The sequence below is a fragment of the Tenrec ecaudatus genome, chromosome 2 (assembly GCF_050624435.1).
Source record: "Tenrec ecaudatus isolate mTenEca1 chromosome 2, mTenEca1.hap1, whole genome shotgun sequence".
Lineage (NCBI taxonomy): Eukaryota > Metazoa > Chordata > Mammalia > Afrosoricida > Tenrecidae > Tenrec > Tenrec ecaudatus.
In genome coordinates, this window is record NC_134531.1 from 194,254,467 (window position 1) to 194,275,001 (window position 20,535).

Genomic DNA, 20,535 nt, shown 5'->3' on the forward strand with positions numbered 1-20,535 from the left:
TGTTCTTGCATTGAGGGAGTATTTGTGGGGGCCCAATGTCCCAATCCCGCTATCTTCCCATACCCTCAGGGAACCATTACTTCTGTTACTGTTTCTGAAGAGTTACCTATCGTCACTTCATATATCAAACAATCTTAATTATACACATGCAAGTCTAACATGATTAATGAGGTCAAACAAATAAAAAACATAATTGTAAGGGGGAAATATTAAAGAACTAGAGGGTAGTTATGTGTTTCATCAATACTATTCTGTACCTTGGATTTATCATGCCTTCCATGTGCCCCTTCTGAGAGGGTCCAATTATCTTACAATTGGGTTTTTGGGTCTCTACTACATCCATGCTCCTTCACATCAATTTGGCTGCTTGTTTTTGTACTTTTTATACTTATTTCCATCAACATCTCTTGATCACCGAGGCTGGTGTGCTTCTTCCATATGGGCTTTGTTGCTTCCTTGATAGATGGTCACTTATTTAATGACAAGCCTTTAAGACCCCAGGTGCTGTATCTCTTAAAATCCAGGTACCATCAGAATTTTTCATCACATTTGCTTATGTATCCATTTTGTCTTCAGCAATCGTGTCAGGAAGGTGAATATCATACAATGTCACATTAATAAAATAAATGGTTTTTGTACTTACGTAAGATTAAAGTAGAGGCCCAAAGTTCATTTTGAATTAAGGTCCAATTTGAATTGAGTTTTCTCTCACTCTCAGACTTGCTTACAAACCAAACCCTTCCCCAAAGTGACTAGTCTTCCATTTACAATTTCAATTCTTTGAAAACTTGTAATCAATACTTAACCTCCTCCAGAAAAAATGATCATAGATATTGAACTAAAAAATAGTCCCAAAGGATTTCCACTTCCAAGTCAAAAACAAGGAAGGTAACCTACTGAAACCTTGAGTTCCCCAACCATAAAATTATTTTCGTTGCTACTTCATAACTATAATTTTGAACTGTTATGAATAGCAATTTAAATATTTTATATGCAAGATGTATTTTCTTTGTTAAAATTTAAACATAATTAAAGCATATTGATTAATAAAAATAAATTTTAAAAGCCTTGAGGTCTACCAAGGGCAATGTTGTACTGATTACCTGCCCTTGCAGGAACACAATACGCTTCATGATCTGAGTTATTAAAGATGATTATATTGATCTTGCTTCCCCACTACTACCCCTACTCTCTTCCTTTCCACAGAACCTTCCTCAGAGCCCCTTTCACATCTTTGTTCCTTAGGGTATAAATCATAGGATTGAGCATAGGGGTAATTATAGTGTAAAAAAGGGCAACAAACTTTCCTTCACTCTGAGAATAACTACTCGTGGGCTGAAGGTATGTGTACATAGCTGAGCCATAAAAAAGGGAAACCACTAGGAGGTGGGATCCACAAGTCCCAAAAGCCTTCCTGCGTCCAGCAATGGAGTTAACTTTCAGAACTGCCCTAGCAATGTGTATGTAGGAGGTTAGAATTAGTGTTGCAGGAACCACCAAGATGATGACTCTGGCCACAAACATCTTCAACTCTGTCCCTTGTGTGTCCTCGCAAGCCAGCTTCAGAAGCACAGGCATCTCACGGAAGAAGTGGTCCAGCTGATGGAGGCCACAGAGAGGCATGGCCATCATGAGGCCTGTCTGAACCAGAGAGTTCATGAAGCCTCCTACCCAAGAGATGGCAGCCAGTGCCTGGCAAAGACGGGGATGCATAATGGTCATGTAGTGAAGGGGTCGACAGACAGCAGCATAGCGGTCAAAGGCCATCACTACCAGAAGCACAGACTCAGTGGATCCCAATGCGAGGGAGATGAAGAGCTGGGCCACACAACCTCTATAGGTGATAGTTCGATCAGGCCCATGAAGATTTTTCAGAAGCTGTGGCACAGTACTGGTGGTGTAGCAGAGATCCAGGAAGGAGAGGTGACACAGGAAAAAGTACATGGGTGTGTGCAACCGAATGTCCAGGCGGGAGAGGGCGATGATAGCGGAATTGCCAAAGAGAGTGAGGGAGTAGAAAATGGAAGTACAGACGAAAAGGACAAGTTCCAGTTGAGGCCAATCTGAGAAACCCACCAAAATGAAGCCTTCTCCAAAACTAGTGTTGAGCCTTCCCGTGGATCCTGGTGATGATAGATGGGCTTCTGATGAGGCTTTAAAAGAAAACCATAAACATGTAAATGCACAATGGAGGGAGTCTGATTCTTCTTTTTTTAAATCAGTGGCAAAAACCTTGTCTGAAATGTGTTCAGATCTGTGGGGGAAGCTAGAATGTGTAAGTGATGAAATAGGATATCTGGCTAAGGAAATTCCCAAGAAGATCTGAAAGGGGCCCCAGGTTTATCTGTGCTATTTCAGTGATGTACTAGAGGTCAGAGAGGGACTTTAAAGGAATTGTGAAAAATGAAAACAAAACCTGAAGGTTTGGAAGTATTCTGTTGTACAAACCAAGGACATAGGTCCTAGAATTTTCACCAAGGATGTGCCATCTGTTCTTGAATAGATTAAGTCTACGGCTGATGGATCTAAGCCACTCCCACAGCAGAACCCATCAGCTTCGACTGAAAGACGCAGGGAAGGTAGGAAGGACAAGGACCTGACTGCATCTTGGAGTTCTATAGGTAGGAAATCCGCCCCAAGAACCCCCATCTGTGGTCCTCCAAGGAAAGAAGAGGCCCACTCCTGGAGCAGGGGAAGATCAGCAGAGCAGCTGGAAGAAGCATCGTGAGCAAGGCCTTCCCGATTTCAAAGGGTGGGCCACAGCTTCCTCCATTTAAAAAAGCAGGGTCATTAACAAAATGCATCTGAAATGTAGGACCTCCATTAAGGTGTGGCAAGGCAATAGGTCCCTGAGGATACAACACTGTGGGAACAAGAAATCCATGCTCAAGGGTCAGGGGAATGGGGCCTACTAGGGCCAAAGGGTGTGGCCAAGTTATCTTCTAGTCAGATCAACTAGGAGAATGGCGCCACCGGAGTCAAGGGAGCAGAGTTGCTATCCCAGTAGATCTGGACGTAGGAGCTGAACACCAGAACTGAGGTGCCTCCACCCAGCATCCAGAAGGTGTAACCAACACTCAGCGCCTGGAGAGGAGGGACATTACCTAGATGGTCTCAAGGAACAAAGGACTACTCTCAAGCTAAAGTCGATTGTTCTGCTGGGGGTTTGACGTGGTGGGTGCCCATTCCTTCTTTTCCTCTAAGTTCTCCCATTAGTAATGGAGATGTCTGCAGCATGCCGACCACTGCACTATGGAAGCAGAGAACTTGAATGCTACATGTCATCAGGTCACAGAAAAGAGGAATCTCAACCAAGCATGAAATATGCCTAGAAACTGGCCTATAGTTGATTTAGGTGATTCAGAAAATGAAATTGTGGGCTTGTAGTTGATTTGATGAAGGACTTTGGGAATGATGGGATGCAATGAGTGTGTTGTACCTATGGCAAGACATGAATTTGGTGGACCTAACAGTTAAATGTTGTGGATTTAAATGTGCAACCCCAAAATATGTGCTATAAATCCTAACCCCTCATAAGCATATTTGGGACTGGGTTGACTTGTTTTGTTAATCAGGCAGGATTGGTGTAGGGTAGGTTTTGACTCTAACTCTTTGGGGATAAAAGAGATTAGACAGGCAAGTGAAGGAGGCAGAGATGAGAGGAGAGAGATGCTGCATTAAGATCCACCAGGAACAGAAGATGTAGAAAAAAAGAGTCTTTCTACAGAGCCGAGAAAGATAAAAAATCTTCCCCTGGAGCTCAAACCCTAAATTTGGATTTTTAGTCCACTAAGATGTGAGAAAATAAATTTCTGTTTGTTAAAGCCATTCACTTGTGGTATTTCTGTACAGCAGCATTATATAGCTAAGACACCCCCCATAACTTTCACTTGTCCAAACAGCAGGAAAAAAGGTAATGCTTCTTCTGAAGGAAATAGGCTTGTGTGGTGCAAACAATGAAGCACTCCACTACTAACTGAGGGGTGGAAGGTTCTAATCCACACAAAGTCACCTAGGAAGAAAGACCTACAAATGTACTTCTGAAAGGTCACAACTTTTGAAAACTCTACTCTAAAACACACGGGAGCCTCATAATTTGGAACTGATTCTATAGCAGTTGGTTTGGTCCGGTTGATGAAGGACGGAGACTTCTACATTATTTTGTAGTATTCACTTGCTGTTCAGTGCCATGAAGTCAGTTCCAATCCATAGTAACCCTGTGACCACAGACTGAAACAGTGTCCGGTCCTGCAGCGTCCTCAAAATTGTTCCTGTGTGTGAGCCCATTGTGGCCACCACTATTGACATTTGGTGCCCCTGCTGGCATTTGAAACACCAGTGACATCGCTTTCAGCAGCACAGCAACACACAGCCACCACAGTTCGACACACTGACGGACTCGGGGACAGTGTGCCCTAAACACTCCTAAATCAGGAACTGTATGATCCACTTTGTCCTGCTGTATTAATTTCTAGGGAGATCGCTGAATCGGGATAACATCCACGTGAACTCAATCTCTGTTGCCTGCATGTTATGCAGACCCTTCATGTCTTGGACCCGGTATTTCCTTGTCCTAAAGTAGAGATCATGTATTTTGGCAAGGGTCAAATGTAAGGATATGAGAGCTGCTGGTAAAAATGTAAGGTGTCAAACTGTAGCATTTGGACGCTGCGTTGTTCTCTGTTGCTTGGTCTCGCAGGTAGCATGCTCCACAGATTGGGATTCATGAACAGTGAAGATGAACTCTCAACTGTGAGCTCTGGGAGCTCATAGCTCACCATTCCTGGAAACCCAGCTCAAGGCTAGCTGAGAATTGTCACAGGGATTGAGAAGAGTGGAGACTCATCCATTTTTATCACGGTGGAGGCTATTGTGGGAGGGATTATAAAAAATATCCTAAATATCATAATTCACCATGTAGCTAATACACTCCACTTCCTATAAACTCAGTAATCCACCTTAGTTGTTCCCTCCTCCCAGCCCAATCCTTTTGTATATTTCTCTCTGTCATATGTAACATTTCATTAAAATTCCCTTTGTGTGCTTTTGTCCCTCTCTCATCTGTGCTCTCTTCAGATGTAGAGAGTATATAAAAACTCACTGCCATGAGTCAATGCTGACTCAATCAACCCCTGTGAGTTCCTGAGATGGAAGCTGGTTATGGGAGTAGAGAGCCCAGTCTCTCTCCCGAGGACCTGCTGATGCCTGACCGTAGCCCACCTCGTAACCACTCTACCACCATGCGCTAGAGAATACACAGAATACCAAAGCAAATATTAACAGCTTACCTTAAGGACACAAAAGAGAACAATGTGGACTACAACTGCAACTTAGATTTTTACAAACAGCCCTCATATTGTTACATTTGGCCTTTCCCACAACGAATCCTAAAAGTGAGGCAATATGTCATCTCTACTTTAGGACAAGGAAACACCTGGCACAAATATTAAGGTTTCTGGGTAAACTGATGGAACAAGCTGGTAACAACCAACCATGCCCAACCAAACCCACTGACATTGTGTTGATTCTAACTCATAGAAACCCTATAGGAAAGTATAGAACTACCCCCATAAGATTTTCCAGTCTATACGTCTTCATGGATGATGCCACATCGTTCTCCTACAGAACTGGTGGTGGGCTTGAACCACCAACCTTTTGGTACAGCCAAGCTCTTCAACCACTGTGACTCCTTATGGTACATCAGAGGTACTAAATTAGTTTTACTGTAGTCACAACATATAGTAAATGTTAAATAGATTTGAATACACAGCTATCACTCTCTTTTCAAATTTTATGGAACTTTATTTACACTGAGAAATATACAGATGAATTTCTAATATACTTTCACACACTATAGAAATGGAATATGCATAAAAATTGCTCTCCTTTGGCATTGATATTTCTTGGAGTATAAAAATTGTAAAAGGAACTGTAGAGTGTGCCAGCAAGAAAAACAAATGAAAACAGTGATTATAACCCTATATATTCAATTAAGGTAGTTTTGTCATCCTGCTTATTGTCATAGGAAATTTTGCAACAGAAATTGGTGAAGGTTATGTAACATAATTAATTAAATTAATGTTGCTACACATGAAAAATATTGAATTGATAAATGTTGTATTATATTGTATCTATATTTGTATATCATATCTCAAAATGTATATTATATCATCTAAGGTCCATGATGGATTAACTGAATCCAGAAGAGTATTTGGAAGCCACTCTGCATACCCTTGTGAAAACTTTGGATAAAATGTAATTTAATAACAATGGTTACATCTAATCTAATCAATACACTGAAGCTATTTTTAAAAAAGCCACCTTAGTAAAATACAACATCTAAGGAGTCTCTACATCAGAAACCCACAGACCTGCTCAGCTAGTGACCAACTATGACCCTTGGTACATTGCACCTTGTGTCAGGAAAATTCACTCAGTGATCCTTAATTTATCTAGTTGTTTCATCACATTTCAACAGGAATTAAATGGCATGATGCCTTGTGAGCTCCATCAAGGATATATAATACATTTTGAATACTGATCTGTCTGCATACAAGTATATATAGTTTTGCATATCATTGTGTCTTCATCTTTCAGTACAGTGCTATGTGAATAAAAGTTTCTCAATAAATATCTGAGTTGGCTTTATGCCATATATGCTCTAGATATTTTTGCAATAAAACCCTTGCTCCATTTCTGCATCTTTTAATCATCATTGTTTATTACCCCTTCATTTTCCTCCAATTTATTTGTCTTGAATTGCATTTTCATAGATAAGTTTATTTAAAGAGCTGATTGTGCTAACTGTTTCAAAATCTTCACCTGTCATTCACCCTCCAGTCTGCTGATATATGGACATTGTCCTCACAGTTGTTTCTGGAAACATCCAGGAGACATTTTTCAGCTTCATCTTTGTCACTGCATTTTGCCTGTTGCCTCTTTCTACGTAAGCCTCCTTCTCCCCCTTCCTGGGTCTCTTCTACTTCACTGGCCATTCCCAGGGTCTCTTTAACAGGCTCCCCTCTCTCTGTGAAGCCCTTACATGTGTGCTTCCTCCTCTGGGTTTCATCCCAGATACCCCTTCTGTTCTCTGCTCTTCCTGGAAAGTGTCCTCCACCCAAGTGCTTGAATCACAGGTCGCCGTACTGAGAACCTCAAACGGAATCTCTGCACCCAATATCTGTCTTCTGAACTTCAAACGTTTTATAACCCATCTTCTTAGCCCAGGACACTTCAAACTCAGCATGTCTACACTCATCATGTCAGCCCAACAGAACTGCTTCTCCCCTTATGTTTCCTCTCCAAGGGAACTGTCATCACACTGCACAGTTCTCCACACCAGAAAATGGATCATCAGTCTCTGCCCCTAGTGTGGATTCAGGTCACAGCTTTCATGTCATTTACACTAAGGTAGTGATTTGAAACTGGGCAAATTTTTGTTTCTCAGAAGACGTGTTGTCATGTGTGGTGTTGTTTTCGGTTTATACAACTACAGAGTATGAGGGGGGGGGCACCCAGCATCGAGAGAGTTGAACACAAGAGTGAGGCTAAGCACAGTATGGTGCATGGGCTATTATAGACACACACGCACCAATTAACTGGCCCAAAAGAAGTATTCCTCGATTTCACCATACTACATCTTTCAGAGTGCAAAGCTGCGTCTATCTACTTCATGATTGTGCTCCAGTGCTCTGGCACTGTGGCACCGTGGCACATGAAAGTGATAAGTAAGGAAGCCCCCGGCACCTGCACTAGCCTGTACCAGCTCTTTACCAGTCATGAGGAAGGCATGAAATCTGAGACCAATTTTGTTCTTATTCAGAAGTGGGGTATGGAGGTTGCCCTGTTTGGGGTCTGATGACTTTCATGTGACTTCTGCTGTGTCAGGAAAAGTATCAGTATCCACAAACTTCTGAGCTGTTTTTCTATCCTGTCATCCTATTGACTTTCTTCTCTCTAACCAAGGCCTGCCCTCTTGTGATAGGCCTTGTTGGGAGATATGTCCTGCTTCTTAATCCCCAGCCATTGGCCAGGGTCCTGGTGACAATGGGCTAATCTCCCAGGATCACATCACATCAGACCTGTCACCAGATCGGTGCCAATGGCGCCCTGTATTCAGCACAGCTTGCCACACTCTCCATTAATTGGCCCTTTACTGTCACTCATGACCAGTTGCTGCAGTTAGGATGGTTTTCCAATCCCTCACAGAGCTTTACTTTCTTCAGTCTTCCTGTGATATCCATTGCTAGGGTCTTCCTCGTGTGATATATGATTACCATAAAAAGAAATACTCATCTTAAATCCCTCCTCAACAGGAAACTCAGAAATTCCCTCAGAGCCCCTTCCAGCTTCACACAGCGGTTGCAAGTTAGAGCTCACATGGACCCAAAGACGGGTCTCTTGTAAAGCCCACACAGTGACTAGTCCTCAACCCTAGTGAGTCTGACCGTGAGACAAGTCCATCCTCGGTCTCATCGTCTCAGAAGCTGAGCAGCCGGTATCAGCGTCTGAAGCGTCCCCCTGCGTGCAGCTGAAGAGCCTTGAGGGGAGGGGTCTCCTTAGAGGAGCACAGAAGAAATGCCATCCGACGCCCATTCTCCACTGTCTGAAGGGAGCCCTCGTGACACGAACCATGCTGAACTTCATATATCCCAGTAAACTCACATGTCTATAATGTTTCACATGTTCCTAATCTATCGATCCAGTCAAAAACGAAAATGAGATTAGGTCTGCCTAATTTTTTTTTCCAACCCCCTCCCCAGATACTGACAAAGGATCCTTCTACCCTTAAATAACAATACAGTGTATTTTTTTGAGTATTTTGCAATTTTTTAGCATTCTGCAAGTTCTTGGCAGTAGACTGGAATAAAACCTTGAAAAATCCAGCCTCTAGGAAACAAAACCTGTATGGCATATGGAAATAGCTCACATGAGAAAGAGCTGTTTTCAAGATTGGAAATGAGGATTTTTGAAACCAAACACGATAGCTTTGTTGCTTATTTCAAGATCTTCCACATGCGAAAGCTGGTAAACTTGCTTTGTGCTCCTCCTAAGGCCTTAATTAGGAGCAGTTAATGGAAATGAAAAGATAGATGGTGGCTTGATATAATGAAAACATTAAAATAAAAACAAAAGTAGTCTAAAGATGGACTGACTGGTAATGTGGTGATATTCTCATGACTTGAAGACTTTCTGCTCACTCAGAGGTTGAAAGTTTATCTTTCATTTATTTTAAAATGTTCATGTATTAACTGTCAGGTTGAATGAGAGAGTTTTGAATATGTGATCCAATTTTGAGATTTTGTAATTTTCTGATATTAAAAAACTTTTTTTTTGCTTTTTAAAGATTAAGATATAACCTCTATTCCCAATCACCTTGGCACACACAAATCATTTGATACTTGCACAATAAGGACTGATTATTTTCTGCACTGCAAAGAACATTGTCCGTGTCTATCTCTATGTCTGTTTGCTTCTGTGTGGATGCATATCTATTTGTCTGTCTATGACCTCTATTAATTATAACCTTCTTGAGATCATAAATCACATTAAAAAAATCTTTCAACTAACTCCATGCCATTCCACTTATTTAATAATTTTTTCTGACACCAATCGACCCCCAATCACGTCAGAGAATGTAATTTGCTTCTGTAAAGATTTGCAGTCTTGGAATGACACAGGGGCAGTTTTCCTCTGTCCTGTAGGGATAGGTCAGTTCTCCTGTCCACTGTCCTACCCTCTCAAAGGGAAGCGACTTGAGGGATGGCAGTGGGTGTGGTTTCAGAGTCTGAGCAAAGGAGGAGATTCCACAAACTCCTTTCTGACCACCTAATTGTGAGAGCATCGTCTTTACATTTGAATCTAATTTCACTTCCTCCGTACAATGTCCCCTTATACAGATACCATCCTGACCCCAAGACTCCTTTTTACTTGCCCAACAATAATCCATCAGTTTCTGTTCTAAGACCAGAAAGCCACAATTTGAGTTCAGTCCAAAAGCTAAATTAGCAGATTGTTCGATCTCTGATTCGATACCCAGAACATTTTCTCCAAATAGGATGGATTCTTCCTGTTGTATACTCCTCCAAGAAGTCTTCTTTGATTTATCTTCAACAACTCTGATTGTGCCTCTTTTTTGTTTACTTTGCATATTAAAGCCATTGGAATCCAGAATTTGAATTTTAGAATGGATCTTAGCATTTACTTTAGTTAACTCTTACTCTTTAAATAACCAGAAAGTCCTATAATTGGTCAATGATTTCCCATGTTTATGCAGTTGCCTGACTGTGAAATCAAGGGAGTCCACTCAGTCTCTACTAACCCAAAAGTTCTAGGAAAGGACCTTACACACTTACCTCTCTCAAGCATACTGGCTTCAAATGTAGTTGGAGATTGATTGCGTCTAGAGAATCCTCAAGAAGGCAGTTCTTGATCCTGACTTCATCCGTAGGGTGGAGGGCTATGGTCCGAACTTCTTTCTTGAAAACTCATGATTGCATATGGTTTCCTACCCCAGTAGGAGAGACTAATGAGACCCATAATCCACAAGGTGGGATCATCCTTCCCACTACACCCGCATGCACCTACCCTAGGCAACTCTGACCAGGAGAGATCTAATCTATTATTAAACTACCTAATGACCCAGGGGCATTTCCAATGCCCCCTTTAGAGCAGTAGGAGAACTGTTTACCAAGGGAGGCCTTGGGGATTTCTGGGCCTTAACGTGGCAATTATAATCACCAATTGATTCTCTTAATTTTCTCTACTCCATTTACTCAAAGCTGTAACCAAATTGATCTATACAGTATTATAAAAATACACTATTTCACTTGGTTCATGCCACTCCCCAACCTGGAATTCCCTCGTTTCTACCTTGATCAAAACCATGCTCATGCTTCTATCCCATCCAATGTCTCCTTTGAAGTCTACCATGTTCTCCACACATGGCTAATAGCTTCCATTTCCGATCTCCTCATATCATTTTATTTATTTGTATCATTGATTCAATTATATAATTAATGTCCTGGATGACAAGCTTGATATTTTATATTTCTGTCTGTATCACAATCTTTACTATATTAATATTTTAAATTTCTTTATACTTTATTTTAACCTACATAGAATGTTAAAACGTTGCTCCATTTATCAATTCAACACAAATTATTTATTGAGCACTGATTAATTATTTTTTAAATTCCCGTGAAAAATTCAATAATCAAACTTTTATTTTGGATGTATAGCCATCTTTCCCTGGCGCGGGCACTCATCTCTGCCTCACTGACTCTTTCTGTACACTTTTCTGACGTCACCTCACCAGCTTCCAGAGACTGGGAAGCTCTGGCGGCTGGGTCAAACTTCCTCAGTGTCGGCCTTCAGCTACAAGGCGCACCGTTTGAAAAACGCCTGCTTCTGTAAGGGAGAGGCAACCTCCTTCCTCCTCTCAGATGCCACTGTGGGTTTTACAGGATTCCATCTTGCCTTTTGCAGCTGTTGCCATCTGAATGTATGGCTGTTGGAGCCCCTTCCCGTCCCCCTGCATATCTGCCTCTCTGCTCTCCTCTGCAATCCTTGCCTCCAGGTTTCCAGAAGCCCCCCTTCCCGTGATGTGGTCAGAAGACTGCAGCCTACACTCTTGGGAATTCTGGCTCCCAAACCCTTTTCGCTTTCCCGTGGTTCACTCTGTGTTCCTGCCAGCAAACTGCTGCACGAGTGAATCCCTTACTCTGCAGGATGCGTGTTCCCCCTGCTCTCTCCTGCAGGGGAGCTGAACATGTGACTTACCGACCTCACCAAGGTGGCACCCCCAGTGTCTGCCTTCTGTTTCAGGGCAACTGAGCACATAGTCTTCTAAGGATCTCATCAACATGGTGTCCAGTGCTCCAACCAAGTGGAAGGCAGGGGACTGCATGGCTAGCACCCCGACCCCCAGTTGCCACAGTTTTTTTTTTTGCCCTGGGTTTTCCCATGATGCCCCACTACTGATTTCTCCTGTTCACAAACAAGTAGCTTGGGCCTACTTTGTTGCATGACCTTGGTTGTCTACTATTTTGTTGTTTGGTTCTCCTACTGGTTGGTTTTCCCTTTGTCCAAGTCTTGACAAGAGGAGCTGAAAGCAAGGCCACCGAGTAACTGCTAACCCTGCTGTTTCCTCAAAGGCTTTTAAGCCCACCTGCGCCCCTGCCTTGGGCCTCTGGCCTCCCGGCCGTTTACATTCCTGGTACCCTTGCACCATGACATCATGTATCCTTCCAAGGATCCAAATCCGTCTAGAGTAGCTGAATGTACACTGAGCCAATTGACAGGTCTCTTGTCCCCTCCGAAAGTTTTGGAAAGGCCACTCATAAGCCAGTGGTGGCCTTGAAGACAATTTTAAGGTCACTCCAAGCAGTGGTCCCACTTTCGGAGGTTCTGGTGAATTACTCATGCCAGTAATTCTTCCATCAGCCCTGCAAGGTCACCCACTGTCAGCCCTGCAAGGTCACCCACTCTCAGCGCTGTAAGGTCACCCACTGTCAGTCCTGTAAGGTCACCCACTGTCAGCCCTGTAAGGTCATCCAAGCTGATGGCCTACAATGTCTTGCTTGCTGTCTAGAAAACAGTTTGTGCCCAGTTCACCAGCAGAGATGGGTTGCCTAAACCCCTTTCCATCGAACACGGTACCTGTCCACAGCTGAAGTTTCCCAATGCCTTAGGGTGTGGCCCGAGCTGGGACGTTAACTGATGACCCTGGAGCACCAGGCTCTCTAACTTTTCTGTTGTTTGCTTTCTAGATGGGCATTCAAGAGTCCCTTCTCAGAGGGAATGCTTTTGTGTGCCATAGCCATCCTTTGGTCCAGATCTGAGCCGCAGATATTCCCTGAGTCATGTAAAGTCACCCAAGTCAGTGGCACACAAATCCCTTGCATGCTGTCTAAAAAGATGGTTGGGGCCAGTTTGCCAGCAGAAACTGGGTCCCCTGACACACTCCTCAAACAGAGGCATCTGTTCCAGCTCACGTTTCATGGTGCCTTAGGTGCAGCGAGTGCTGGGATTTCAGATTATGGCCCTGGGCACTGGGGTTTTCCTGCGGTCTTGTTTGCTACATGGTAAAGGAAGGATCTGTCCCCAAGGGAGCAAATTGCCATAGATTTGACCCACAGACACTAGAGAAACGGAAGCTAATATCTTTCTGCAGTACCATCTGGCCTCAGTACATTCTAGGTAAGGGGGAATACTTGCTGGATAATGGTTCACTTTCCCTGCTGACCCTGATTCAGCTAGAACGTTTCTGCAAAGGGATGGGGAAGTGGGCAGAGTTCCCTGCATTGAAGCATTTTTCCTTTGGAGACGCAGTAGAGACCTTTGTTTCCAGTGTAGCAAGGACCCCGGAAGGGGCCCAGAAGCTGAAGGCTACTCTATCCCCAGCCCGGCCACACCACCCTCAGTCCCTGAACCTGCAGAAGCTGGGGGAAAGGTGGTCCTGTCAAAGTCCTACCCTTGATAGAGGCAGCTGGGGAATTTGATCCCCAGGTAAGTCACAAGCCTTTCACTTTAATTGAATTTAGGCAAATTAAGAGTGACCTAAGCAGTTATTCAGACAGTCCAGAACAGTGCATAGAGGCCTTTCAGCACCTCACTCTAGCCCATGACTAGGCTTGGAAGGATGTAAGGATCATTTTGGGACAGAGTATGACAGACTTTGAGAAAAAATGAGTGCTGAAGGTAGCTTGGAATTTTGCATATAGTTTTCATGTAATAACTGATAAATATCCAATAGGAGAACCAGCTGTGCCTCCAACTAACCCTCCCCTGGGATAATAATGATCCCATTGACAGGTGGGAATGGGAACATTTTCTAGTGTGTATCAAAAATAGACTGAATTCAGGGCGGCAAAGGCCATCAAGTGCACTAAAGTGACAGCTATTAGCCAAGAGCCTAATGAAAGGCCTGGAAGTTTCTTCGAATGACCGAGAGAACCCAGGAGAATCACAGCACGGTAAACCTAGGAACATGAAGGGGACGTCCTCCTCAGGGACAAATTCTGCACAAGGCCAGACCAGATATTCCGACAAAGCTTCAGAAGTTAGTGCAAAAACCTGAAGGTGTTCCCCTAGAAGAGATGGTGATTAGTGCCACCGCAACCTTCTACAACAGAGACGAAGAGTGGGGAGCCCAGGAGAAGAAGAGAAAGAAGAATGTTAGGCATGTGTGGGTACTGGCCACCATTGCTAACTTACGCCCATCGACTGCCTCCCAGATTTCCCAGACCCCTGAACAAGGCACCAGGTGTCAATTGTGCCATTGCCTGGATCACTGGACAAGGTATTGGCCTAATCAGAGTAGGTTTTCACAAGGGCTATACTACCACTGAAAAAAAACTGGCCATGGGCAGTACTCTGTCCTATGGTAAACACCCGAGAGGGTAGGCGCACCCAGTCTACTGTGTAGCCCAGATGGCAAGCAGCAGATGATGGCTGTTACTACTCTGGAGTGTAGGGTGAACATAAACATGGCAAGTAGGTCAGTACGTTTCCTCCCAGGTACTGGGACTGCCTACTCCGTCCTTACCTCTTCCCCGGAACCCTGGCCCCACACACTTGCACCATGATGGGAGTGTCAGGTAAGCCTGTACTCAAACATTTCATGGCAACCTTAAGGTGCCTCTGGGACAACTTTACCTCTCCCATAGCTGTCTAGTAGTCCCTGAATGTCCAACAACCCTTCTAGCCTGAGATGTATTGTCTAAACTACACCCTACATGGTCATGGGCCTCATCCTCGTCCCACTATATTTTTCCAAATGTTCCTTTTCTCAGCCAGGTGGCCATCTTGCCTACGCACAATAGAAGCTGTGCCTTTCTTATTCACGAAGCAGTTTGGATCACCATAGGAGGCATCTTAGAGACCTGACTGACCACGGGATCCCCGAAGTGCTACAAGCTAAAACTATAACTGCCTTTCTCACAGTCGTCTATTAAAGTATCAAGTCCTTCTTACAGAGAACCCTGCGATTACCCCCCAGACTAGTAGAACCCTCAATCCAGGTGCATTACTCATTGACCCCGGGGAGGACGCTAAACCCCTCCATTCCTGCTTTGAGCTACTGTTTACTAATTACCTGCCTACGTCAGCCCTGAAAGAACAACCGTATGCTGTAGCTTACTGTGTCTGGTTTGCTGATGGTCACAGCGTTGTGACCATTGAAGTGTACAGACCTGGTAATGCCATTGTTTCTCTTGACCAAGTCATTGAAGCTCACTCCCTGTCCCCAGGGACTTCAGCCCAGCTGGCTGAACTGATAGTTTTGTCATAAGGCCTCGAGAAAGCAGAGGCAAAGAAATTAACTCTGGACACAGATTCAAAATATGGGCTTGTAGTTCACCAGGCATGTAGTGCGAGCCAAGAACCGGCATATTACCCACTCGAGAAACCTTACAGATGCAGATCTTATAGGCCAGGGTAAAACTGCTCTTGTGAGTTTCCAACACTTTGCGGAAGCCTTAAAAGTTAACATGTGAGTGGTAATGAACCTTCATTCACTCAATTTCAACCTACATCTGGCTCAGATTGCATCTCCACCAAACCAAACCCACTGCCATCGAGTCAGTTCTGAGGTGGCAACTCTTACTAGAGTACGGGAGTAGAATGCCTGATTTTTCTTCTAAGGAATTGGCTGGTGGTTTCCAATGGTTAATCTTGTGCTCAGCTCCTCAACTCAGAAAAATGACACCAGGGTTTCTTTTAAAAGGCCCTTGGCTAGTCTAAAAGCCCTGGTGGTCTATAGAGCTGGACCTTTCATTGCCTGACTTCCTGATGGGGCTTCTGCTATTGTCTCATTTCCCATAGTGAACCCCCTCTTTCCAGGTATGTGTGTCCCTGCACTCCAGACATCATGTTGTGCCCTTATCTCCAGACCCCAAACTCAAGAGTCTACCCACTCATTGTGGGGGCAATGTGAACATCCTTTCTCCACCCAGTCTTTTAGCTATCTCCTGTCTTATCCGCTGATAAGGAAATATGTTTTATCTGCTTTTAAGCGTCCATGGGCTGAAGAGATATCTGCAGAAACGTAGCTCCTCCTCTCTTTTGTGTTAAAATTCCTAACATCTTCATTTCTCCCCTTGCCCATCTCTTTCTAGGACCCTAGGTAGTGTGGTGGTGTCGTGGTGTCCTGATGAGCTACAATCTGCCTGGTCAGCAGTTCAAGAACACCAGTAGTTTAATGGGAGAAAGATTGGACTTTCAACCCCCCAAAGCAGTTACAGTCTCGGAAGCCCACAGGGGTTTCTATGAGCCACCATTGACTCAATGGCAGCAAGTTTGGAGTGTCTTTTCTCTGTCTAACTCACAGTACCATTTAGTAAAAAGAATGAGGGCTTCTTTCTCTTCATTACCCTGTCTCCTTTTACCTCCCTTCCGTGATGTAGGCTCTGACCCCTCCAGGGAAGAAGCGTTTGGAGGAAAGGGAAGGAAATTAGGAAAACACTTTCCTGAAAATAATTGATGTGTGAGTGATTAAACCTGACCTTTGTTCTCATTTTCTTTCAAGAGTGCTTTAGAGAGTGCTCCACCACCGATGATCTATACACACTGTTCTTTGATACAGAAAACTCCCTGCAATGTTCTTCCTCCTCAGTCCTTAGAAATCTGTTCGTTCCTGCTAGATTCTCCTCTACAGAGGCCTGTGTCACCCTTCTAGGAAAGACACTTAGAAAATACCTACTCACCCAATATGGTGATTATCTGGTGTCTAGGAAACACCCAGGGAGGTCTGGATGTGCAGTGGCATTCACGTGGAGTTGCTCACCATGAGACCTGCAGTGAGAACCCACTAGCAGCTCAATGTGGGAAAGATGAGGCTGTCTCCACCCATAACAATGTAAAGCCTTGGAAACTCCATGGGGCAGCTCTATCCTGTCTTAACAGGATCAGTATGAGTTGGAATTAACTCGACAGTAAGTCCAGTTTAGTTTTTATTGTTTTTGCCCACTTTACGTGGACAAATTCCCTGAGTTCAAACCCATCACAGTATAGCAACTCATATTTTCTCTTCCAAACCACTTTATCCTATAATGAAGTACAAACTCAGATTCTTAAAGTCACATTAAAAGTTGCATTAATGGTCTTCTCTGCCTTTGAGAAAATGAAACTCTCAGCAAAAATCTATTTTTGAAAAATTCAATGGACAGATCCTCTCTATTTTGTCATACTTTAAAAGTATGGGATGAGTGAGGAGATTCAAGGGTCACTTTGAAACACTTTCTCAAATGTCTTTCCAGCCCCTTTGTTACTGTAAGGTCCAGGCTTACACCTGAGAGGGACCTGAGGCGAAGTCATGCAATTGAGGGCAAATAGAAAGACAGACAGACCATACAGGGTGATCACCTTTCTATGAAGCAGAAATGAGAAAGAGTGAAAGTATTCTCTAACATTGTTATACAGTCTTGGAGCTAGCAAGCCCTGGTAAGCACACACATAACACGGTGTGGAGATACTAGAATTAAGATGGCAACTTAATCTTTGATGTCCCTGAGCTCTCTCCAGGGGGAGCAATTTAGAATCTCGCATTCAAGTACTAGCCAGGTCTGACCCTGCATAGGTTCCAAGATCAGACATCAGGTAATTTATGAGCAGTATCAGGAGGGAGTGGGCTTGCATTGGGGGCGGAGACAACTGAACCTGATTGCTCTAACAGAAGATAGCCTCAAAGCACATAGTAGTAGCTTTTGGCTGCTTGTAAGAATAATCTTAAAAGTAGTACTATAATGGGGAGGGGGGTTGTGAGGATGATTTTTAGTAAGGAAAATGTGACTGGGACTCACCTCCAACTCACAAATGTGAAGGCTTTCTCCCACCAGAGTCTTGGCCTTCCACACTCTTTATGATGAGCATAGAGAGTTTGTGTGCCTACACTCCCTCTGGTCCTGTTTCCCACATGCTACACCTTCCTAGAGTTGGTCAACCACTTATCACTAAATTCCTGAAGAAATGGAATTACAGATTATTCATGATTGATGCAAAGCTTTCCAAAAAGTGGGGGGGAAAGCTGGGCCTAAAATTGAAGTCTTCTAATCACCCAAATCGTTGTGCTTCCTTTCTAGAAAGAATAAAGTAAAGCCAAGCAATCAAGAACTCCAAGAAGTGAGAGGACCCTTGATATATTTTCTTCCCCTAAGATGTATCTTAGCCACACAGCCTGCATATCTAATACCACGTGTGAGATCAAAATCAACCAGTCAGAATCTGTCCACTGGAGTCTTCTTTTCCTAACAATAAGGGAACCTCTAGGCCTGAGACACCGTCATCTTTCTTTCCCTCTCTAACAAGTGCAAGGGAAGCTTAGCGACATTGAGAAGGTGGCCTTGGTTCCTTAATGCAACAACACACATGAGGGAGAACTCACTCTGAGTGTTACTGACACAGCCTCCTAACACACCAGTTATATTAGCTAAGACTGTAAATGTGATTTATAGCAATACCTAAATAGGAAATCCCAATGGAGCTGCCAGTGCAAAAAGGATGCTGTAATGTAGTGGTGAGGTGGGGGGTGAGAAAATTAGGAAAACTGGACAAGAGAATTCTATGTGAAAATAAAAGGTGTTGCTAAATGAAACAAACTGCATAAAAGAAACCCCACAAATCTCACAGTCTGAATCTCATAAAACTGGACCTCTCATTCTGAATTCATTTCAATATATGAGGCGGCAACCTCACACCCCCCAAAAAAGAACAAAAGCTGGAATTTTTTCAAAGCTATGTAGTTAAAAATTTTTATAAGTCAACCTTCTCATCTTCAAAGTACTCTCCATTACACTTAATACATTTCTTAAATCTGTGATTCCATTCTTGGAAACATTTTTCAAACTTGTCTGTTTGAATGGCTGACAACACCACCCTAGTTTTTTTCTTCACGTCTTCTACGTAGTCAAATCACTGTCCTTTCATTTCCACCATTTCATTCGAGGAAACAAAAAGAAGTCACACAGCAGGAGGCCAGGTGAGTAAGGTGTGTGAGGCAAGAGAGTCATGCATCTTTTTACCAAAAACGAATGCATTGAGGTGGCTGTGTGAGCAAGTGCATTGTCATAGTGGAAAAAGCAGTCCCCTGTCTGCCACAAATCAGGCCTTTTTTGTTGAACACTGTTAGGCAACACTGTTGCCCACTGTTACTCAGAGGTACTTTTCAGAACCTCTAACTCAACAACACTTGATTAACAGTCTGACCTGGTGGAATGAACTCCAAAGGCACTGAGACACTATCACCTTATTTTCCCTCCTTTGACAAGTGGTAGGTAAGGAAAGATAATAGATGAAAGATAAAAAACAAAAACAAATGAGCATCATCTCGATCTTTGATTTCTCTTGACAAGCTTTTGGGCGGCGAAGCAATGATGGCATCTTCAAATGGCTTCATTGATGTTAGCTCCTGTGGTTGTCAGAATAGCACCATAGCTCTTCACCGTGAGTGACCTTCGGGGAAAAGAGTCTGGGTGATTTTGGAGCTCTTCTTCAAAGCATGGCATGTTTCCACTCTACACTCTTTTCCCAGAAAAGTCAGAATCCCAAGGCACAGATTTCCAAGTGATACTCCTCATTCCCAAGTCACCTGTTAAAATTTGCTGAACCAAGCTTGAAGACAGTCCAGATAACTTCCCCATCTCTTCAATGGACCATTGTCAGTCTCCAAGAACAAGTGCACAAATTTTGTCAACATTTTCTTTCGTTCAAGAAGTTGACAGACATCAGAATAAGGGTTGTCATCAATTGACATTTCACCTTTTTTAAAAGGAGAAAACCATTTGCACACTTGAGTTTTCCCATAACGCTGTCCTATGTTCAACATCACAACAGTTTCTGCGGCGTTTTTCCAAAGCAGGAAACAAAATTTCACAACTGAATTACTCTTCTCTTAAATCAGCCATCACAAAAATTGAGGTTGGAACAAAACTGGTTTTATGAAAAATTCATTGTGACCAGAGAGAACCATCCCAGGTCATGCCACTAGGTACACTAACTCAGAGGTAGTTGCCCAGTACTTGCCTAGGAGGAAAGTTCATACTACAAAAGCTCAGCCCAACAGAGTTTTTGTTCAGGTTTTCCTTGGATACCCCTCATAGATCAGTGGAGCCTTTCTTCTATCCTTTCACTCATGACCCAGCATCTTTCCTTGTTGTGGCTCCACTCATTCATAGGTTCTCTTTAATCTATGGACAGGGGGCAAGGAAAGCAAGGACCACTCCTGTCAGAATTGATAAACCAGATCTGGAAGTAGCTCAAAACACTGCTGCCCACAGCTCTTCAGCCAAACTGAGACCTGTGGCCATGTGCAGTTGCTAAGGGCTGGGAAATGTAGTCTGTGTCCTAAGAGGGGAGCAGAGTTCTTGGTGCACACTCTTAATCTGTGACACTATACATAATAATAATAGGAAATAGTCAAACCTGATGCAAAGTTGGCACATGGGTAATTGCATTAAGGGTGCAATTATTTTGGTGCCGCATACATTCCGATCTGTCCATTGGCTCAGTGTGCATTCAGCCACTCTAGATGAATTTGGA

The 20,535-nt window shown here is 43.4% G+C and overlaps 2 protein-coding genes across 2 annotated transcripts in view; one reads left to right on the forward strand and one right to left on the reverse strand.

The window, feature by feature from the left end:
* Positions 1–1,185: 1,185 nt before the first annotated feature.
* Positions 1,186–10,368, reverse strand: LOC142440261 (olfactory receptor 2Y1B-like). Its single transcript, XM_075542745.1, has 2 exons — positions 10,356–10,368; positions 1,186–2,153 (listed from the first exon to the last, which is right to left on the reverse strand). The coding sequence occupies exons 1-2, from the start codon at positions 10,366–10,368 to the stop codon at positions 1,186–1,188; spliced, it is 981 nt and encodes a 326-aa protein (XP_075398860.1).
* Positions 10,369–14,584: 4,216 nt separating this feature from the next.
* Positions 14,585–20,535, forward strand: part of LOC142440262 (olfactory receptor 2Y1B-like) — a 28,076-nt gene continuing 22,125 nt past the window's right edge. The window contains exon 1 of the mRNA XM_075542746.1: positions 14,585–14,600. Within this exon, the coding sequence (XP_075398861.1) occupies positions 14,585–14,600 (16 nt within the window). The remainder of the gene's footprint in view (positions 14,601–20,535) is intronic.